Here is a 23,815-nt window from a genome sequence, read left to right as displayed (position 1 = left end):
AGGTCCAGATCAGACATTTTTTTAAAACGATCCGATATCGGTGATACGTGTCAACCATTTCTAGGAGTGTACTTAGTCCGTTTGTATAGTCCGGGTCAGCTTACTTAATACTCTAAGGGTGAAACCTAACCATTTTCCCCCTATTACTATATATGCTATTGGATTGTAGTGATTTTCTAGATGTCAGGTTGAATTTCTTTTACCAACTTTGTTTCGAAATTCGAGTACTGGCAAATACTACAACTGGTAAAATACATTAAAGGTGATATGTTACAGTTGTATGAACACTAATCTATACTAATAATAAATCTGTAAGCGAAATTTTTCTGGAAATTTTCGATTTTCCAAAAATAATTGGTGTTAACATGTATAGTTAATCATCCTGAAACCGAAAATCGCTTTTTTGAAATTTTTGTATGTATGTATGTATGTAATGTATGTATGTATGTATGTATGTATGTATGTATGTATGTATGTATGTATGTATGTATGTATGTATGTATGTATGTATGGATGGATGGATGTTTGTTACCTTTTCACGCGATAATGGCTGAACGGATTTCGATGAAAATTGGAATATAAATTAAGTTCGTTGTAACTTAGATTTTAGGCTATATGGCATTCAAAATACGTTATTTAAAAGGGGGGTTATAAGGGGACCTGAATTAAATAAACCGAAATATATTGCTTATTATTGATTTTTGTGGAAAATGTTACATAACAAAAGTTTCTTTAAAAATGATTTCCAATAAGTTTTATTCCAGCCAAAATTTTGATAGGACTGATCTTTAAGGATATACAAGAGTTTTAAAATAACAATACAATACATTTCCACCGCCGCCTCAGATTATAGTGTCGTTGTTCCGTAACTTCTATGTGCAAAATATTAAATTATTTAGTAGGAAGAAAAACAAATTTATTCATTCTATGACAGTAGTGCATAGGCGATCGTGAATTCTTACATTTTCGAAAGAAAGAAATATAATTAAGTTTTATATATAGTAGAGTGTATTATTTGCTGCATCACTATTTAAGTTATTTAATAGAGCAAAAATCTGAACATCGATATGTGACATAGGAGTTATTGCAGGAACGACGACGATGGCTACAATGAAATCAAAACAAATGACTCCGTCTATTTAAGGCGGCCTTGACGTTTATCAATATTAGAATATTTTGTGTGTTTGTATGATGTTATCTCAGAAGCTAATTAACCTTCACTATTTGAAATTTGTAATTTCTCTAGACGGATGTAATGCTACAAATGAGGACTGAGGTAAGATGAAATCTGTACGCACAGAAAACTTGATATTCTGTCGAAATATTGTATAACTTAATTATTGCAACTTTATTTGTTCCACATAAAATACTCTACTTTTATACGCTCATTTTACCATAGAGATAACTGGAACTGAATTATTTTAAACGATGTCATGAAATGGCGTTCCTGCGCTCATAATTTACCCATATTCATTTCCTGTGTTTCTTAAAATAATATTTATGTAGTGTACCTAATTTTTTTATTTGCATAAACACTGATACACAACCGAGCGAGTTGGCTCAGGCGGTAGCATTTGAGACACACATTCGGGGGTCCCGGGTTCAAACCCCGTGGCCGACCAATCTGACTGGGGTTTTTCATGATTTCCCTTAGTCATAAAGGCAAATGCCGGATTGGAAAGATACATGCCATTATTCATCACCGCCTCAATTACCAATACCAAAAACATTAATCAAAGTCTATAATCAGTTACATGAACACAAGCCATCTACAACACACAATAGAAACAGGAACTCAACAAGAGTAAACGCGGCCTGCTGATATACCCACACGTTCTAAACACGCGACATGACCACAGATGTTAAGGCGTGAATAAAATAAACTTAAAAAAAAGGATGCATATTAAGGTTAACATAAAAATGATCTTCGTACGCAATCAACTCTATTAATTTGGAGTGATTTATTAAACGATGCATTCAAGACTAATTTAGAAAAATGTTAAACGAATTATCTTTGCACCAAATGAGTGATCTCTGAACCAAAATGATAGCATTTTAATTATTTAAGTACAATTTAAATTAAATAGCATATTAAACGATTTATTCTTTTATCAAACACGAATGTTCCCTGGACCCAATGTTCTATTTTAATTATGTAATTACTTTATATATGCATATTTCTAATAAGTGCAGCGGAGCGCACGGGTACAGCTAGTAAGTACAATAAGTTTATTGAAGATGTTAGTCAGACATGTTTCGGAGATGCTTCTTCATCTTCAGTGACTAATTACAACGACGATGTGGTTCAGTTGTTCGAACCGTGTTCTTGCTTATTAGTGTTCATACAACTGTAACATATCACCTTTAATGTATTTTATCAACTCAATGAACACTGTATTATTGACCTAACATGTGTGTTTTATCATTAAATACAACTGGTATTTATTTTCTAACTTTATGTCGGCAGTAATAGCTTTGGTTTGCAGCAAAGGGAACTGATGAAATGGAAGTCCCTAAGCTTGTGAAATTTGAACGTAATTAATAATTAGTTAGTACCGGTATTAATATTAATATCAATACATAGTTCAGTACGCTAAATAACCTCGTAGTTGATACAGCGTCGTTAAATAACCTAACATAATTCATTTGTGTTGCGTTATGATTCCAATTCAACACTATATTCAGGTGAGTTGTAATTAAATAAGATATAAATTATAGATCTATTTGGTATGAATGAAACGTGCAGTTGGCTAATGGACAGAAATGTAATTTATTTCTTAGTGTTCAGATTTTTATTAAAATGTCCAAGAGAGGAAATAACGTCATAGCGACTTAGGAGTATGTATTTTAAGTAGGGTATACATTTCAACGTGGTATTCTGTTTTCCGAATTCCGGAATTCATACTAATCATTTCATATGATAATATAAAATACATTTTTAGGTTAGATCTCGCAAATCGTAAACTGTTTAGTCAAAGCAATGAATTTCATGTTGTCAGACAAAATATATTTTAATATTAGATCATACTAATCTACTAATAATTAGCAACATAATGTGGGAGAGGCCCAGGAGGAAAATATATTCTTTCACAAAAATTATTGTATTATTATTATTATTATTATTATTATTATTATTATTATTATTATTATTATTTCAGTACATGCCATTGAGACTTTACCCTCTTTGGTGATATCTGCTATTAGTTGGGAACACTGAAGAGATGGCCAAATTAGTATTTTAGGAACTACCCTTACTTGAACCTCACTATACTCGTATTTGTGTCAACGCGGCTTTAATGACAGTAATTGATTTCATTAGAGGCTTAGTATTTGGATTATCGGCCTTAGAAAGAAAATGTTAATTTGTTTACACTCACGATTATATTGGAAAAATATGTATCAGTACCAAGAAGACACTAGTAATAACCTCTTGATGCAGAGATGAAGATTAATTTATGTAAACTGAAAATTCAGTTGTTGAAATATTTCAAGACGATAATGACTTCTCCCTCAATCCGTTTCATGAAAATGTTGTTGCAGCTGCAAAAAGCTATCAGTTGAGACCTACAACCAACTCAACCAGCTGCGAGCAGACATAGTTCACTTTATACAAGAGGTTCTCGAGTCGTTTTATAAATTTATAATAAAATAATTTTGAAAATATTATCATTGTATAAGTTATTACGAATGTGTCATTCCCTACATACTGGTCGTTAAAATGTACTTCTAATGGACTATTTTATGTTATTATTTGTCTAGAAGAATAATATATTAATAAATTATTACCTATTTATCGGATACTTACCAACATGATCATAACAATTAGGAGAATAATTGCTTTGGAATTTAGATTTAGTTCAGGTTTTTTTTAACTTAGGCTACCGGTACCGGTATATTTAATAAAAGGTGTAGGTAATGAATAACAGCCTATGAATATTGAACTTGACACAGACTATCACTATCGCTAGCTATCTCTTACAGCAGGAGGTGTCCGAACTTACCGCTCTCGCCCAACCTGGAAGGAAGGTGCGGTTGTCGTCGAGGATCAAGAGTTTGAGTTTACCGTAGCCTTTGGACTGAAGCGCCGGACCGAAGAAGTTGGCGATCCATTCCGTTTGCTCCTCAGGCCTCCATCCCATGCTGTTGAAGTTGTAGTAAACCTCCGTCCCGTGAAAAGGCTCGTTCTGGGGGGAAATGCCCCAGAATTCTAATCCGTTCTTCTTATATTCATCAAGACACCTGTAAGTGTTACAAGTTATAACAGAATATTAACGAAGTAATATTGCTATACATTTTATGAATTGATTAAAAGTGTTGAATTTTATTTTATACAAATAATAGGCTCACATAGAATTCTTTTTCTGCAATATTGTCCTATTTGAAAACTCTGTTCGATTTCCCTTCTCGTTGGCGTAAGATTTATATAAAGTATTATAGTCTGCGGTCTCTGATGAGATAAACATTTTCATTTACAGACAAATTTTCACATAAAGAGATCGCTTGTGAAATTGAAGGACTCCCTGCAAAAACGAGGTAGCTACACTTTTACAAAGTTGTGGAAAACTATGAAAAACATTCTAAAATTTCAGATTTTAACCTTTTTATAGAGTATGTTCTAGATACCTAGGAGTTTTATTTTGTCACTCAATCATTTATTATAATCAGAAATTTAGTGGGGGATAAAATATAAACAAATAATGGAGCTATATCCTTTTTGTAATAAAATTGGATATAATTAGCCAGATTTTTCACTGAACAAACAATTGCTATGTCAGTATCATAAACTAAAGACATGGCGGATATAGATATATATTATATATATATATATAGACACACGCACGCACGCACACACAGTACATATACTGAATATTCAGGCTGAACCGTAAATAATGTCATTAATTTCACGGAGTTATTCTTTGAGCTATTTCACATAAAAAAGTTTAATACAGTTCTGCTCGTTTTTGCTTCCTTTTCGAGATAACAGTTGCTTTGTATGAAACATTTTATAGCGTGTTTTGGGAAAGCCATTAATTCAATCTCCAATATGCTCGGTAATTTTAAGAGAGTAGTGTATTGTAATAATAAATTATTATTTACAGAGTTTAGTTTTGTCCTTTAAATGTGCAGAAATCTGATGCGAACAAATATAACATTGTAAAATTATTTTACAGAACGAAAAGTTACATTTATTCTGATCAAATTTCTGCACATTTAAAGGACAAAACTAAAATTCTTTCAATAATTTATTATAATACACTGCTCTCTTAAATATATTGGGAATTCAATCAATGGCTCTCTGAAAACACGCTATGAAATGTTTAATATAAAACAATTTTTATCTCGAAAAGGAAGTAAAAACGAGCAAAATTATATTAGGACCTAAAGTGTTTTGTTTGTAATATTTCAAAGAATAACCCCCTGACGTTAATGACATTACTTACGGCTCACTCTGTAGACCTATAATATATTAGAGACATCGGCTTGTAATGCAAAAGAAAAAAATGTATTCTTCGTGACCGTAAAATATACTGAAGAAGTTACTGTGTGAATTGAAATTTCTTAAAATGCTACTTGCTAATCGGAAGTCGTAAACGAGCATTGCGAAAATAAGAGTGCACACAAATGTTAGACAGCAACCTATATCTCAGAGTAAAGAAATTATTTCTTGAAAATTATACCACAATTTTCTAGTATATTTTTAACATTAGGGGGGGACCCTGTGCGTTCCCTGGGTCGGCAGATGAATGAGCCACTAAATGAGATGGGGTGTTGCGAATAGTTACAATAGTGATGGCATTGTTATAATTCGAACGTGCTGCAGCACCAAGCACAGGGATTATACTGAACGAGGGGTAGGAGACTATGTCTTATGTCGATGTAAATTTTGTTACTTTGACAGTGAAAAATTAGAGTAGGGAAAACGATCATGGATAAAAAATACTCAATTTCAAAGTATGTCATTTTCTTTTTTAAGTTCAAGGAGGGGTTGAAACCCGGTAACTCCCCTTGCGTACGCCCTTGGACTGAACAATCCATTGAAACATATTTGTATATTTGTAACTTATTAGACCATTATGTCAATAAAAATATTCTTACAGACAACAGACATAAGTTTTCCTTAGAACATTTGCAGGAATATTAAATTCATTCACTATCACAATGACGTCCTTACAGAAAGTGATATTTAATGTATAACGTTGCATCTTTCAATAATATTGTGGAATTATAAGTGTTGTAAGTGCTTTTTTAAATGACCATTTTATAATTTTTAAATGCCTTTTTGCCTGCTTATTTTTACTTTGTTTTTAGTGTCTAAAAATCCGCAGCTTTAGTGAAAGGTATAGGCTGTCTTATAGCTATCCCGGGCACGGACCCTCCATACTTACATCCCCTGGACTGAGGACGTCCCAGAAATTTTTGAACCACTAGGAACTAGGCTCCTTGTTTGCACTTCCTTAATGATTTGCACTGAATGGAGTAGAATACTCCTCGCTTCTAGTTTTGTGACATGAGCAGGCAGCTTACCAAAGCTAGGCTTCATTAAAGCAAGATCAGGCTTCAGCTTTGAGTTCACCAAGGCAGTTTTTGCCTCTGCTACACTTACTGCAATGCTTATCTAATCATGATGACAAACTACCAAACACAACGAAATAAAATATGAACTAACCGACGCCACTTATTTACAGCACACGCAACGTTACGCAAAACACAACTGTAGGCAACTCCAAAGCCACTCACAAAATGGACACAAATGCAACATAGAAATAAGCACAAAGCTCTCGAAATACAATTTTCTTATTGGTTGATTTTAAGTTATTTGGTTTCTCCGCGCTCTGATGGAATTAAATCTTACAAATATAGAATAATCGATAATTCTCCGAGTTCTGGTCACAGTAAAAGATAATTAATATAGAATTTTCAGTTTCTCTGCTTTCTGTTGGCTAAAAGGAAACAAATAGGAGATTTTGGCAACTTTTAGGCAGTTATAAGTGAAATGGGCATTTAATAGTAAAATAAGCATTGTAGGCACTATAAAATTCGTGTGTAATATTCCTAGCCTACGTTTTTAGCTAAAGGATTAAAAGAGGCAAATAGGCAGAAATTCACAACTTACTTATCACCATTAACTCCGCAAGTGACCGGTAAGCTCTTAGGAATAACTTCATATTGAAAATAATGTTACCTTTCTCCCCCCCCACCCTAGGAATTACTGTACGTCACTCTTCCTTTGCATGGTAGTGAAACATGAGTAGCCTCCTCAGTGAGAAATGTAAAATTAGAACACAAAGTGCAGAAATAAATTTCCTGAGAAGAACCTAAGGCTGCACAAAATTAGTTCGTATAAAAATGAAGAAATTAGAAACGACTTACAAATATTTTCAGTAAACGATAAAGTTCAACAATAGCCCACCCAATAGAAACAACATGTAGATAGAACTGCACAGTCAAGATTGTGTATAATAAATTGGCATATCAGTATCGACCTACGGAATCCCAAGTTGTACAAAGATCACAAAAAGGACGTATAGAATTTGTCGTGAATTCTTAACAGGAGATTCGCCTAATCCCTGAGGAGTAGGAGAAGAAGAAGAAAAAGAAGACGAAGAAGAAGATGTCATTTTGAATTCATGTCGCGACTTAGCGCCCTCAGAATGCTGTGTTCCAACAAAGTAGGCTGCTAAAATACTGTATCAAACTGAACTACAACAAACAAAAGAAAAAATTCTAAATTCCTGTTATAAATATTCTTTGACAGACTGCGATGCCTACGATAAGTTTCTGCGTGGCCGATAGGCCACGCAGAAACGTGTCATTCTATAAATTAACATGTGCTTCCGTGTCGATTCAGTTGGCGTGTGGAATCCAAATGAGTCAACATCGATGTTTATTTCAGACCTCAGTGTGTGTCTTAGCAATAGCACTGAAAGAATTTACATCGTGTACTTCCCCGGATTTTGATGCGTCTTCAGGTAAATCATAGTTCTCTAGATACGTAGCTAATTGAGTCCTTTCTCCGCCATTTCCTTATGTAACGTCCACCAAACATTACGTAGTGTATTTTAAGTCAAGTCACGATTTCTTTCTGTAACGCCCTTGGGCCCACGCGCGAATAATATACCAAGTCAATGTCTCGAAACAATAGTGCACTAGATTTTTATTCTCCGTGTATGCTTGATAAGGAAATAATGTCACCTATGCTCACGAATTCGTATTCAGAAAACGAAAAGGAAAGTTGGGTACCGGAATGTTAAATGATTTCATTCATAGGAAAATAACCTGTTAACTATTTTCTGAGCTCACTTCCCTATATCCTGTCATCCTGCTCTTGGAAAGTGGTTTCTTAACGTGGATTACGAAGGAAAATCTATGCATATCGTCCTCTTATGAATCTTTTCCGCGTCTTTTTCCTTCGGACCGGCTACGCTGTTACTGTTTCACGAACACAGTCATCTTAGTACAATCGTCTTTAACACATTATGCTTCAACTTCTCATTTCTCTCGGTAATTGAAGACCTACCTTTCCAAAGGAGCTAAGCGCCAAAAACAAGTTGCTGAAATATTGATCAAGAACAAACTGCCAAATGCATATTTAAATACCTTCAACACCATCTTTCGTCGCACGAATGAGTCACTTACAGTTGAACTACGACAGAGCCCGTGTAATGTGATATGCTCATGTAGATGTACCTTCTTTACACTGAATAAAATTAAACTCGAAAAACTGACGCTTAACCCCTATGAAAATATGTCTTCAATTCATCTTTAAAAGAATTGACAAGTGTAAAAGAAGGTAATAAAATAAAATAAAAATATTATGCTTTATTACAAAGAGTTTAAAATACGATATTTGCACCTGCTGAGGAATGTTTGGAAGATATACAAACGAGTATATTTGGATGAAAAATATTTTGTGATTGCACCGGAATTATAAAGTCGTGACGCTGTTATTCCCGACGTGGCTCCTCCTCTTTGCTTACGTCTTAGGAAGTGAAGGTTCTATAAAGTCTAGATAGGTAGTATCATCCGCCATTTTTGTTCTTTTGTTGCCGAGCTACCATTCGAGGAATCTATTTGCCACACCGTTAAACATTATCATGTCGTAGCTCCTATGATAATAAATCACTCGCACTGTAATTGAGCAAATAATTGAGTGGCAAATAACGCCCTTGTGTGCTTTCTGCGAATGCCAACGAAAGAGTCAAAATGGCGGGCGATTATATTATTTATCGAGCCTTAGGAAATGCATAACGTCATCATCAGCGAATCACAAGACGCACACGTTTAAATGTAGCCGACTTACAACGTGATTGGTTGCCAGAAATAAGAGCGACGGTACTATAGTTATCACAGTTGCTATGGCAACAACAAATCACGGCCCGTTCTGAGTAGTTGTGACGTAGTAGAGTTGTTGTCGGTTCATGCTATAAACTTCAGTTGTCGGCATTTCGTGATTCGCGAATCGGGTGTGGGTCAGTTCCTTCCCGCGGTCAATTTTCACAACCCAATTCCCTCCCGGTCGATTAAAGTCCTAAGATAATAATATCCCCATTCTCTCCCGGCTAAATTTTATTCAGAAATACCTACAAGTAGCCCTCCTCTCTTCTGATTACTGTACACGGAGTAATATTATTTTGTGAACGCACTATGATTGATTTCATTTCTGCATGCGCTGTTCACTTCTAGCACAATAGTTCTGTGCTTGCTTTGCAGCAGTGTTCACATGTAGTGTAACAGTTGTTATGTGGTTGTATTGGGTTAGTTACTACTATGACTGAGGTAACGAAAACATTAAGTGAGAAGGGAAAGGACTTAATTTTATATGATGGTTTTAAAATCAGTTTTCAGAAGCGGGAGGTAATTGACCTATATCCTTCGTGAAGTTGATTTCAGATGGGAGGGAATAAATCTCATCTGAAAGGTAAACTACTTTATCTCGGAAAGTATGTTACCTGATGAGGTACTCTGCGTAAAGTCTGTGGAATTCCCTCCTAAGTCGACTGTAACCAACTGTGCCATTTCGCAGTTCTTTCATCCATTCAGGCGCTGACCAAGACGCGCTGAACAGCTTAAGTGGTCGTGGGCTCATGCGCTGAGCCATCTTGATGTAAGGTATCTGTAAAAAAAGCATGATTTACTGTAATCGGATAGCCTATGTCTCATTAAGCACATAGTATGATGTGTACATTACAAGTACATTATTACTTCTGCTTGTAGCTTCAATCTTCTGTTCAGAAACATGTGATTATGGTTTGAAAGATTGTTATTTCTCTTTTTTAATTTTAATAAGGGCTTATAACTGAGGGCTACAAAGAAAAGACTAGGTATGTGGAATATAAATAATGCTTTGGACAATATTGAACATTTTAATTAATATTGATCAGTCTGAGTTTGGCTCACGTAGGGAATTAGTGTACGCCATTGTAGCGCCACTTAGTGACTTGTTGGTGTCGCTGCGAACGCGCGTTTCGAGTCCTATTTAATAAAGTTTTTTTAGAATTGTTGTCTTCCAGTGAACATGAACATAGATGGAGATACACTTTTGGCGACGCTTCTCATACGGAGAAAGAATAGACGAAAAAATAGAAGCATCTGGGCCCTTCCTTTGCTTTTGAAAAAACTGAATCATAGACTATTATTTTCGTACTTTATTTGATGATTTACATCAAGACGATAAAAAAAATTAGTGTCTTCGTCTTTTCGCATATCTAAAACTTCAAAAGCTTCTAACTAGAATTACCAGTGAAATTAAAAAAAAAAAGTGGCACAATAGGGCCGTCAAACGAGCGGGCCTGAGTTCAAATTCTGGTTGGGAAAATTACTTGATTGAGATTTTTTCAACCCATTAAGAGTAAATGCTGGATAACTTTCGGCGATGGACCCTGTACTCATTTCGCTGTCATTATCATCTTCATTTCACACAGACGCTAGATAACCTAGCAATTGATAAAATGCCATGAAATAAACAAATAAAAAATATTCATCCGTTAGCAGCGCTACCATCGCCACACTAAAACAGTGTTGTGGCTGCAGCCCCGTGTGAAACCTACAATTGAATTCCTGATATCGCAACGGATAGCGGCTGCAAACAGCGGCAAAATCATCTATTGAGACAGTCAATGGCTGTGTGTGAAAGCCACTAAGTGGTCCCTTCAGACGAGGTTGAACACGGCAATATCGACAGCTATTTAATTAAAGTTTATCTCTCTTTTTCTTGTTTCATTAAAGTTCTCCAGGGGTGAGTCCTACTATAAAACTATACTGACAGAAAAATCAGGGTTTGAACTGTAGTAGATTTTGTAATACATGTTGTGTTTAGGACGATAACGATGGTGATGATGATGCTTAAACCGATGTGCATATTACACTGACAGTACAATTTCATTTTGCCTTTGAACTCGGTGCTTTTACTATACTTCATTCCATAATGTCTGACAGGAGAAGTAAACATTGGCGGCAGAGGAGGAGAGAAGTATAATAACATTGCTGTTCAGCCAATGGCAGAGGTCTCATTCCACGCTTGATTTGAAGTTGGGCGGTCTGAAGCGCTCTACCTTCGCCCAACTTCAAAACAAGCGTGGAATGAGACCTCTCTCATTGGTTGAATAGCAATTATACTTCTCTCCTCATCTGCCGGCATCTCTTTTCTTAATATGGGTGAGTAAATTATGTTTTAACGACTTGTATTCAGTAATATTTTACATTAATATTTCGTGGTTTATAGAATCACCAATACTGTGTTACGTAGCATAGATAATAATTATAATTACAGAATAGATAGAGTATGCGAGCGGCTCGTCCTAAAGGCGGGTTGCCGCATTGCGATTTTTCTACAATCTATTCTTTCAATTTTAATTCAACAATGAAAACAGTCAAATGTAAAGCTTTTCTAAAGTATAATTTTGCCTACCTACCGGAACTTCTTTCAGCGGGTACAATTTTTTTTTTTGTTTTACATTTCATAATTATGATGATGATGATGATGATGATGGTGGTGGTGGTGGTGATGATAACACTAATAACAATAAGTAATGTGGAATTAGTAAGGTTGAAACAAGTTACACGTGATAAACGTGAGGAAGTCTGCCTAACAGAGTTTTATAATCTTTATCTTCCACTTTGACTTAGGCCTATAGAATTTTAAACTGATTCACTCGCATTTGAAAACGATGCATTCTTCGTTTTAGAGCGCGTCACATCTAATTTGTAACGATTCATCTGGTAGATGACATCAGATCATTGCAGAACGCTTGGATTGCGAACAGTTGTTCACAGAATGTAACTCTTTTTTACTGGAAATCCTCTTGCAGTTAATGCTCTCCTGATGAGACTTACAGCCTTGCAATCGTACTTCCTCGTAGCTCTCACCTTGTATTGTATGTCCTCGTACTTCAATGAGAAGTACTGCAACGTCAAGTCGTTCTCCACATCCGCGTAAGTATAGTTGTACGTGGAGAAATCTGTGCCTCCGAACGGAACACGTACAAACGAGTATCCTATGCCCTTGCTTCCGAAATATTGCCTGGAATAGAAAACATTACTTGTTATTGTACTTAGAAACATATTTCGTCTATTGTATTTTCTCTATTTATTAATAGGTTTTAAGAAATCGATGAAGTGTAAAAAGTTCAAGAAAATTTTATACGGAGGATTGTTTCCGATCTCTGGAAACGATTTTTGAATGACGTCATGTACATCAGGAGTCACATGACAGATAAACTGTATCGAGAAGTGACAGACCAGTAGTGAGTGATTTCATAATCAGAGTGCACGGTGTATCATAGTAGCAATGCTCAAGAAAATCGAGCCTTTTTGGGAGGGGTACATTACGACCCTTTCCGATGCCAAGTACAGTTACATGAAAATCATAGAAGCCTGCAAAAAACGTGGTTTCGCTATTTCCAAGAAAGACATCTTCTGTGTATTTAATAAGACTGGCAAAGCTCGAATGAGATTAATTCCAGAGAGAAACTCCACCCCCCGCCACAAGCCGCATCCCCCAAGACGATACAAATTAATCCCAGTCTAGCTTTACCAGTCTTATCAAGTACACAGAAGAAATCTTTCTTGGAAATAACGTAACCACGTTTTCTGCAGGCTTCTTTTATGACGTCATTCAAATTCGTTTCCAGAGATCGGAAACAACCCTCTGTATTAACAAATAAACATTAGTTTCTTTAAAGTTAGACAGTAGAAGAATTGCACAATCATAATTTCAAATGTTATGGTTTTTGGTGAACCTGACTCTGGCCTTGCCCAATGTGCGTTTTATATTTATGCGATGATTGTCCAAGTCAACAGGTGGCGTGGATGGCAATCGTGAATCCGATGTTGACAGGTGGGCCATCCTGACAGTCCTAGGTTCAATTCTCAGATGGGTATCTAATAAGCTGTCGGATCCGGAGCCCCAAGCTCTTGCTATATCATCGCCGGAAACTATTACTGTTCTCGAGAGTTTACACCAGCTTATTTTGAATTATTGTAGATGATAGATGACATGAGGGGGAGATGGGGAGTGTTGGTAGGACGATAGAGGAAATGAGGGGAAGATGGGGAGTGTTGGTATTATGATAAAGAAAATGAGGGGAAGATGGGGAGTGTTGGTAAGATGAGAGAGGAAATGATGGGAAGATGGGGTGTATTGGTAGGATGATAGAGGAAAACGGAAATACCCCGAGAAAAGCCCACTGCAACGATTGCTTTGTCCACCACAAATTCCATTACCACCTGGCCGGAGATCGAACCTGGGCCGCCTGGATGGATGAATAGCTCACTCACTAGTACTTGAACTACAGACGCGACGAACGAAATTATACTTCCAGTTTCCCCTTTATACTCCATGAAGACGCACGGGGCGCATGGAGGTAGAGCTCATGACCTCGGTGTAGTCAGCATAACGATCCAACTGTCTTTTAACCCCAGGAAATACCTGGCAGGAGGCTAAATGGACCTCGGGATACTTCATCATAACATTCATAACTTGTCTTTAATGATTTCTTCTCGTGTCCTTATGTATGAAGTTAGTAATACAAGGCAATACATTTTATGCTCGATGTTTCCAACAATATACTGACGAGTCTAACGAGAATCTTCTCGAAGAAATTTGGTATGGGTAATTATAACATTCTCTGGTACCGCTACAAGCTGTGTGTAGTGTGAGTTAAGTTGTCACCTCCCTGCTTCCAAGCTTGTAGTGATATTTCTACTCACTGACCGAGTCAAGCTGCCTTCCACTGTGGCTATGGATTGCTATCTGAACATGACAGTAACTTACTAACTCCTGGTGTGGCAGTGATTTATTGTTAAAGGAAGTGATACAAATATGAAAGTGTGATATACGCCCTGAGAAGTGTATTCTAGCGGAAGCCTTCCACGCTCTGATACTCTTTCGCGGAAATGTGTTACTTTGCAGTTACAAGCTGAATTGTTGAAACGTTTATCATTATTGCGTTTTCGAGAAAAGTGAAAATTTTGGCTGTAAGTTCTTTTCTTGAATGTACATTGTTATGTCTCAATGTTAGAAATATTAATGATATATATTCTTAAAGAGAAATAATCTACGTTTATAGCAATGTATGTTTAATTGATTTCATTTCTAAATGATATGTTTTGAGGTTATGACTTAGGCTTACATCAGTGTGTTATAAATATGGAATACTAGTATTATTATTCCATCTTTATACTCTGGCTTTCTGATTCGTTACTAGTGTTGGCAACTGCAGGAAAAGGGAAAACCTGACCTTCCAACAAACTTAGAAAACCGTGGAATGAAAAGGCAATGCAAGAAATCATAAAACAAGTCCGAGAAATGACGTGAGAGACGATTAATCTGGATTCGTATTACGGTGGGAAAATACCTTTCAATGAAGATACTGAATGCTTGTTCTGTGATTTTCTTAGTAGAGGTCATTTTGACTTTGCAATTTTGTTAATCTTGTAACTTGTTAATAGTATTCCATATAGGGGAAGTAGATATTCGTCTGAAGAAAATAAGATGAAGACAGGTGACGAAATTTGACATGGGAAAACTGAAGAATGAAGAGGAAAGAAGAAAATTTGAATCAAATTTCCAAGAGAAAATCACTACATTAGAAACCACGCCTAAGAATTGTAATGTGTACTGAACTCATCTAAAAAGCTATAGGCCTATACAGAAAACAGCAGAAGAAACAATAGGATACAGAGAAGGAGTGAGAACGAAGAAACCTTGGGTCACAGGGAAAATGTTGGAAAATGGTTTTCAATAAGAAATGCTAGGCTTGAGCGGGATTCGAACCCGGGCTACTTGCGTGACTATAGGACCACGCAGGGACGTGAGAACCAGTTATATATCACCAGGTGTTATTTTGCTTATGTCACTTGTCTACCGAGAATATTAGAGAAAAGGAAAATTGGAGTTCATTGTTGGAATGATGCTTTCGATAACTAAAGTCGCGACGCTGTTATTCCCGGCGTGACTCCTCCTCTTTGCTTACGTCACAGGAAGTGAAGGCTCTATAAAGTCTAGGTAGGTAGTATCGTTCGCCATTTTTGTTCTTTCGTTGCCGAGCTACCATACGAGGAATCTATTTGCCACACCGTTAAACATTATCATGTCGTAGCTCCTATGATAATAAATCAAACGCACTGTAATTCAGCAAATAATTCAGCGGCAAATAACGTCCTCGTGTGCTTTCTGCGAACTCTAACGAAAGAGCCAAAATGGCGGGCGATTATATTATTAAGTATTTATCGAGCCTTAAGAAATGAATATCGTCTTCAACAGCGAATCACAAGGCGCACACGTTTAAATGTAGCCGACCTGCAAAGCGATTGGCTGCCGGAAATTAGAGCGACGGGACTATAATGATGTGTAGACGTGTATATGTTGATATAAACAGATGCACTGCACCTTCATGTTTGTTGAATTGTGATATTTGTGCGGTTTTCCGGTACTCACCTAATCAGAGTTTCCTGTGTGGCTTTGCTGAGCGTCGCGATGTTCAGTCCTGCTGCATCCGTCATAGCTCCTCCGAAGCCGTATATCTCCTGATATCGACGGGAAGTGTCCACTCTCATCACCACAGGTCTGCGACCACGCACTGCGGAAGTACAGACAACACTTCACATTGTACATCTCAAAACAGAAAGTTTCTAGCACTTGTGTGCAGTTTGTCCATTATCTGTGATACGGTAAATTCAATGTTTTCAATTGAATGTGAAATCGTGCGTTCAAACTGATACAGGACCATTGAACTATTCTTCAAGCTTCGTCAAAGTTATAGGTTATAGTATGTTCATATTTGCATTGGTTGTGGAGCTATATACAAAACAGATTTTTGCGTGTTTTTTCGGATGGAAAAATGTCTGTGTTATGTATGAGAGCAGTCTTACCCTCCTTTCTGTTTAACTTGTATGTTACCGATATTATAATGGCCCGCAGAATTACCATTGCAGAATTTCCTGTTGATATCTCGCTAACATGTCTTCATATTAATATGGATGAAATAATAAAGCACGTTAGTAGTGGAAGAGGTTACACAATGGGAAATAAAGAATTGAAAATAATTTGTTATACAGTTGATGCAGTTTTACTGACAGAGTGAAGATGATGTTGAGCGATTATTACATTTTATTCAATACAACAGCTGAAAGATTTAATTTGATAACGTAAATGTTATGAATGTTAATTAAAAGTTTTTGGAGGGACATGATCATCTGTTAGAACCTGAAATAATTTATTTCTATTGACTCTATTGAAAGCTTGCTTAAAACCAATAAAAGCAATGCGTCTCCAGGTTGAATTACCTATGTTTTTCAATTAATAATTTCAATGTAAAATAACCATCGCAGCAAGACCTGCCTTTACAAAAACCATTTTGTTCTTCTGCAGTGATACTTTTATATTGTTCATATAATTTTTTCTTGAGAATATGTGTATATACTTTGTTCAAAAGATTTATTCCTCTATAATTTTCCTTTAGTTTTGGATCCCCTTTCTTGTGAATGAGGATTATCATTGATTTAGTCCAGTTTTTTGGGATGTCTTGTTCAGTCCAAAGCAGATTTAAAAATCTCAAATTCTTATTAAAATTAGGAATAGCATACTTGAATAATTCTAAATTAATTGAATCTTTTCCTGGAGTTTCGTGCTTCTTCAATTTATCTATAACGTGATTCAATTCATAAAAAAGATATGCTCCTCTATAAGTATAGGCTGTTTAGAAAAAGGAAGTTCAAGAGATTGTTTTTTCATTTTTTGTTTTATTTATTTATTCTGAAAGAGTTAAGGCCATGAGGCCTACTCTTCCTTTGTGTGAGACGAAAACTGTTAAACTTATCGTAACCAGTTTTCTTAGTTATTTTTGACTTCATTATTTAATTTTTTAAGAATTGTATATATTCCAGCAATTTAATAGTACTCAAACATATTTCAATTTGAAATTCCAAATCAGGCGAAAAAAGAAATAAAGAAAGAAAAGGAATAATAACCACCTCGAACATCATCGAGCTGGAAATATGAGATATACATTGCCATCAGAAATAAAGATAATTATACGAAAATGTTTTTGAAGGAAGATGGAGGAATTAGTTGTGTAAATAACGCCATTTTAATGAACTTCCCCAGGAAGGGACTCGCACATCTCAGTAAAACTACACAATAATGTACGTCACTCAAGACCAGCGTATGTTCCCCACATTGAAGCCAGCAAAGATAGTAATTCCGAAACTCGGTAAGGATAAGCCGCCGCCGCTCTCTAAATAAAATACAATTTATAAAACCGTAATATACAAAAACGCACAAATTCAGAACAGCTTTGCTTCACTTCAAGATAATGAACAACATTACAGATACTTCAAACAAAGGGAGCATTTCAACACAAAGAATCAACTGCAGAAATATTTTAATGTATATGATCGAATGTGAAGAGATGAACTATTCTTCAAGCTTCGTCAAAGTTATAGGTTATAGTATGTTCATATTTGCATTGCTTGTAGAGCTATATACAAAACATATTTTTCAGTGTGTTTTCGGATGGAAAAATATGTATGAGAGCAGAACTGGCACAGGAATCAGTCTTATCCTCCTTTCTGTTTAACTTATATGTCACCGGTATTATAATGGCCCACAGAATTACCATTGCAGAATTTCCTGTTATCTCGCTACTCCAAAGCGATAAAAACCAGGATTATGGGATAATAAAATTCCAACATCATCTGGATGAAGTAAAATATTGGACTTACAAATAGCTAATAAAATAAACTCACAAAAAACTCAGTCGATCATGTTGAATAGAAAAAGAACAATAACCAATACGCAATTAAGTTATAATGGTCTACTACAGTTAAGTACTTAGGACAAATGACTAATAAAACAAACACACAAACAATTCACTCATGTTAAATAGGAAATGAGCAATATGAAATAGGCAATTAAATTATTATAAAAGTGAACTGCTAGAATGGTCTAATACAGCTGAATACTTAGCAGTTACACTACAGACCAAATTAAATTGCACAGCTCGCATAGATTCAGTATTTCGAAGATACTTGCGACATTTACTAAAATGTAGACTATTCTGTTTTCAAAACAAATATCCTGTCTAGAAAATACAACTTAAATACATCCTATAAAACGCTACTCCCATCCAAATTATTATATACTGCACCTACTTGGGCTTACTGAGCTACTATTGTTATAAGTAGACTGCAAGTTATACAGAATCACTATGCACTATATATGGAAGCGGATAATGTAGTACCACAGTCTAGTTCTCTAGTATATACAGTCACGAAGCTCAATACGTAGTAAACATGCATCCATAGATAGTTGCTAACCACTAGGATCGCTAATATCGCCTCATTACAGACAATGCGAAATAGTATCGGCACAGTCTATTGTTCCTAGCACCCTCATAACTCAAGCTTCGCGACTGGTAGTACCTCAACCAGGAAGTTCATGAAGACCTCCAACTTTAATATGCAGAATTACCACAGAAGACCTTTCAGGTTTCGAATTTAATGCAACGTACGTTTAAAGAAACTGGGATACTTAAAATTCATACCGATAGAAAGAGAAACTCAGAAACTTTTTTTTTGTACGTCACATGTGGTATGACTGCTATATATGTGGATTCTCATAGAAATCATCGCTCTGATTTCAAATTTGTTTTCAAAATGTTTCTATTACGTAAGGTGTTCGAGTTAATCGTGAGTTTTGAAATTTAATTAAAATATTTCTGTTACATAAATAACATCTATGCTGATTAAACACTAGTATGACATACAATAGAATTCCGAAAAATGAAAAGAATGTCCTTTAGTCTTTAAATGTATTATTCGTATTACTGTCATTATTATTATTATTATTATTATTATTATTATTACTATTATTATTATTTCATGAAATGAAGCTCTCTGTTTGTTTCACTTCCCTACCCTAGCAGAAGAGCTAATCCGCTCCAAACCGATCAAAATTTGACATTGATATCTCCGATTTTCTTTTTTAACTTTCTCGGACATGTTTAGCACTTTACTGAGTCTTGGGCTCATGTGAAAGGTAAAAGTATATTTTTTAATATAGCGATTTATGTGCAGTAAAAATATGAATGCATTTTATTCGGCAGCGTTAAGTGCTTGTGGTCTTCTTTTCCATTCAACCAGGTCTACGATAAATACAAGTACAAAGGTAATAATAATAATAATAATAATAATAATAATAATAATAATAATAATAATAATAATAATAATAAATATCGAAATTAGTATTCCCAAAAAACTAGTTCGATTAATTAAAACGTGTAACAGTAAAACATACAGCAGACTCCATATAGATCAGTTTCTGTCTGACGCTTCTTGGGAATACCAGATTCAATAAGAATACCTATTATATAAAACTTCTCTCTTAGCCTATAATAATAATAATAATAATAATAATAATAATAATAATAATAATAATAATAATAATAATACCTAATAAGAGTAATAATGATGTGATCGACAGCCCTCAAAATCTAACAGCCAACTACTGGTTTTAAGTCTATACGCCTCAGCAAAGGTGAACGATAATCAAATTAGTACAAGAGCAACATGTGCTTAGCACGATGATCCCACAGCCATTATAGCTGTATTGCGGAACCGTATTTCGCTACCGACTGTAGCTCCTTACAACTTCATCGGTCCCATACACTGGTCGAAATTTCATTAGAAAATTTCTACCCCATGAAGTCACGAACCAGAGTTCATTCAGTAACGGTAGTCCAAGAAGTTGAATTGTCTGTTTTTTCTTAGTTCGATCAATAACAGCGGTGCCAAACATTTAATATGCAGAAAAATTTTTGTAAATATTCTGCCGTAAGTTGGAAGAAGTTACGTATTTCGCCGCAAGATGACAGTGCTATCTAAATTATATTTTTATAAATTTATTTACTAGTAGTAGCTCAAAATTATAGCTAAGCGACTATATTATGCATTATTTCTAACAATAAATGCATAATATACAATTCTAGTATTAAATACAGGATATTTTATCTACTATAAAATTAAATATTGTGAATTGTGATAAAATATCCCGCAGATTTATTAATACAAAAGAATTATAAGAGGACCAGGCGCAATGGTGTATGCATACTTACCTGGCGTAGAGGTTACCGTGATCAATAAGGCGGTTCCTCCAGGGCGAGACCCTTCCATTGCACTGCGGTTGGGTTGACCCTTGCGATTGTTCCTAATGTGAGCAGTTCGAACGCGTAATTTTTGGTAGTCGGGACTGCGTTCGCGCTGTCCCGGAATTTGATGTATGTGAAAGTATTGTGGTGAGGTTTGGTATTATCGCCGCGCGCTTGTGGTTCGCATTCGGCAGGTCTTTGAAATTTAATGGTATTATTGTTATAATTTGTTGTGTCACCGGTCCAATCACTCGCTTTAATTTCATTATTGCAACCAATAAGCTGCTTCCATTATTAAATGACATCTACTTGTCTAATCCGCGTGGACTAAAACCAAGGTTGCAATGTCTTGTGCTGACGACGAACATTAAGGTATGTGATTAAAAATTATTATTATTATTAAAGAGTTGTTATTAAGAGTTAAGAATGTCAACGCGGCGATAATAAGTGACTATTCTTTTGCGTACATTACATGTTCCTATGTATATAAGGCTAGAAATGGAGGTTATTATGACAAACCGGAACACTCGTTTATTTTGTGGGCACGACGCTTTATGTACTGCTATGGTTATCTATAATCTACGTCCATTCAGCTGCATCGAAACGTTCGCAACAACTCCGTGAAATGTTTCGAAACACTATGTCGAATCACTACACCTACTGGGGGGCAAACTGCCGGCACTCTATTGCAACCTCGTTTACGTAGCTGCTTATTTGAAACTGTATACAAGATACGGCACATGACAATCTCGCGGTGCTGGATTGAGACATGAATCTCTTGATGTTTGTAGCGTAAGCAGAAACAATTATTAATAATTACATATGGCTACCTCTGTCACCAGGCAGTACATTTCTCTTCATGATATGTATCAGAGGAAGAACTATAAAATTATTTGTATGCATCTGAAGTCTGATTATTGTAATATGTAGGTAATTGGAGATGTATGCAATGGAGGAGGAAAGGAGCTGGCCCCTCTATCCCACTATCTCCTGGCCTAGTTGCCTCAAAAGTGGCGCCTTCTTGGTATTGCTTGTGAGGTTCAGACCTGTCTTCGGACAGTTGACTAAACAACAACGTCTACTTTAAAAATACGTAATTTTGAAATATCAGATTTGAAATGTCATGAGACTTATGAGTTTAAATGTGATAATTGTTGTTGTTGTTTAGTCAACTGTCCGAAGACAGGTTTGAACTTCATAAGTGACACCAATAAGGCATTATTCATGAGGTAGTTAGGCCAGGAGATAATGGGGTAGGGAGGACAGGGAAAGAAACCTCATTGCATACAATCGCCGATTAGGTATATATTCCACTAATCAGACTTCTGATGCATACAAACAGTTCTTCTTCTGACACATATTGTCAAGTGAGATGTACTGCTGATAAAATCAGCCAGAATCTCAATATGAGAGGTGATGTGATAATTATTAAACGCTAAATGAGTGTTATAATCTAATATATAAAAGTTAAGTATATATTATGTTCTTTATACAAATCTACACTCTGTGACTGATACTGTATTTATCAAAGTTCGCACATTAAGCCTTCACAACCAGGAGAAAATTATAGGCTACATTAACATTGGACAAATGGACGTTAAATTATAAAACAGTAATAAATACGATGAAACATCCACGTATAATATTAAAATAGCATCTCCCACAGTGAATCATCATCATCATCATCATCATCTTCATCATCAGTAGTATGTCTTCGGATATACTCGGTTTGATTTGAAAGTACGTCGGCAAACTTCGTCTCGCGAAGCGGTTGATTTGAGATATGACACATCTCTGAAGCGTTTTCAACCAGGGTCTCGAAACGTTCGTTGTTTCATTGGCTTTCTTTTCATAGGCTCGACGTTCGATACAGCAGAGCACTGTCAATACTCTGAGTCAAACCACAGTCTAGTATCTAGTATATAGTCACGAAGCTTGAGTTTATGAGGGTACTAGGAACAATAGACTGTGCAGGTACTATTTCGCATTGTCTGTAATGAGGCGATAGTAGCGATCCTAGTGGTTAGCAACTATCTATGGATGCATATTTACCACTATTGAGCTTCGTAACTGTGTATACTAGATTGTGTCAAACTATAAAACATTTACTCAGTTACTGTATCGAACATTCCATTCAAGTCCGAGTGTTTCGAATCGCAGAACATCCCAGCGTGTCGCAACGATGGTGTATCGACACACTGCACTGTATCGAAACATTCACTCAGTAGCCAACACTACTTGCTATAAATAAATATCATTGACTTAAATCTAATATATTTGAAAATTACTGCTTTGTTGTCATCAATGAATAATTAGTTTATTATAAGTTATAACTCATTTGTTCCAGAATTACTTTCAAAGTTGTATTTAGAACTATGTATCTGTTATTACCATGCAATATTTTTTGGAGTTGTTCAATTAATTCTACTATGTTAGACCTAACAGAATATATTTGTAAGGACTGAGGGTTGTTACTCTCAGCTGGAAAAAGACTTTGTCACCAAACGATACCATGTGGAATAAAGTGTTGTACTGTCCTGTATTATTTAAAACGTATGTTGGTAACAGATGCACTACTATAGGTAAACATTGTTTAAAGCAACTTTTGTTATGTAGCGTTCTACTAAAAATCCATAATAAGCGAGATATTTCGATTTATTTTACTTCAGGCCCCTTACAACCCTCCTTTTAAAGAACGTATTTTGAATGCCATCCTATAGCCTAAAATATAAGTGAGAATTAACTTATCTTACATACCAATTTTCATAGAAATCCGTTCAGCCATTTTAGAAAAGGTAACAAACATACAGACTGACATACGAACAAAAATTGAAAAATTGCGATTTTCGGTCTCAGTATAGGTAATTATGCATGTTTACTCCAATTATTTCTGCAAAAGCAAAAATTACCAGAAAAATTTAGGTTACAGTTTTATCATTAGTATTTTATTATTATACAACGCACTGTACTTTGATAACGGAACTAATACGCCGGAGAAATTATCAAATCGCATATAATAGCATTGGACTCTACACTAAATCTTTGAAGCACTCACCCGTGAAATTTTGCTTTTGTGGCCACGAAGAACATCATCTGATTCTTGATGTGTATCACTATTGTGTTGTTGACTTCAAATAAAGACTCATTAATTACTTTACTAACTGGTTTTA

At 35.6% G+C, this 23,815-nt stretch overlaps 1 protein-coding gene and 1 non-coding gene across 2 annotated transcripts in view; one reads left to right on the top strand and one right to left on the bottom strand.

Annotated features, from left to right (window-relative positions):
- LOC138705585 (uncharacterized) overlaps positions 1–23,815 on the bottom strand; it is a 95,167-nt gene that overhangs the window by 10,203 nt on the left and 61,149 nt on the right. Inside the window, exons 13-16 of the mRNA XM_069834188.1 lie at positions 15,938–16,079; positions 12,367–12,520; positions 9,951–10,114; positions 4,002–4,239 (exon numbers count right to left, since the gene is read on the bottom strand). Of these exons, the coding sequence (XP_069690289.1) occupies positions 4,002–4,239; positions 9,951–10,114; positions 12,367–12,520; positions 15,938–16,079 (698 nt within the window). The remainder of the gene's footprint in view (positions 1–4,001; positions 4,240–9,950; positions 10,115–12,366; positions 12,521–15,937; positions 16,080–23,815) is intronic.
- On the top strand, positions 20,605–20,766 carry LOC138706829 (U1 spliceosomal RNA). Its single transcript, XR_011334078.1, has one exon. It is a non-coding gene; the product is annotated as a U1 spliceosomal RNA (small nuclear RNA).

This window comes from Periplaneta americana, chromosome 9, assembly GCF_040183065.1.
Source record: "Periplaneta americana isolate PAMFEO1 chromosome 9, P.americana_PAMFEO1_priV1, whole genome shotgun sequence".
Taxonomy (NCBI): domain Eukaryota; kingdom Metazoa; phylum Arthropoda; class Insecta; order Blattodea; family Blattidae; genus Periplaneta; species Periplaneta americana.
This window is presented reverse-complemented; position numbering and strand designations above follow the sequence as displayed.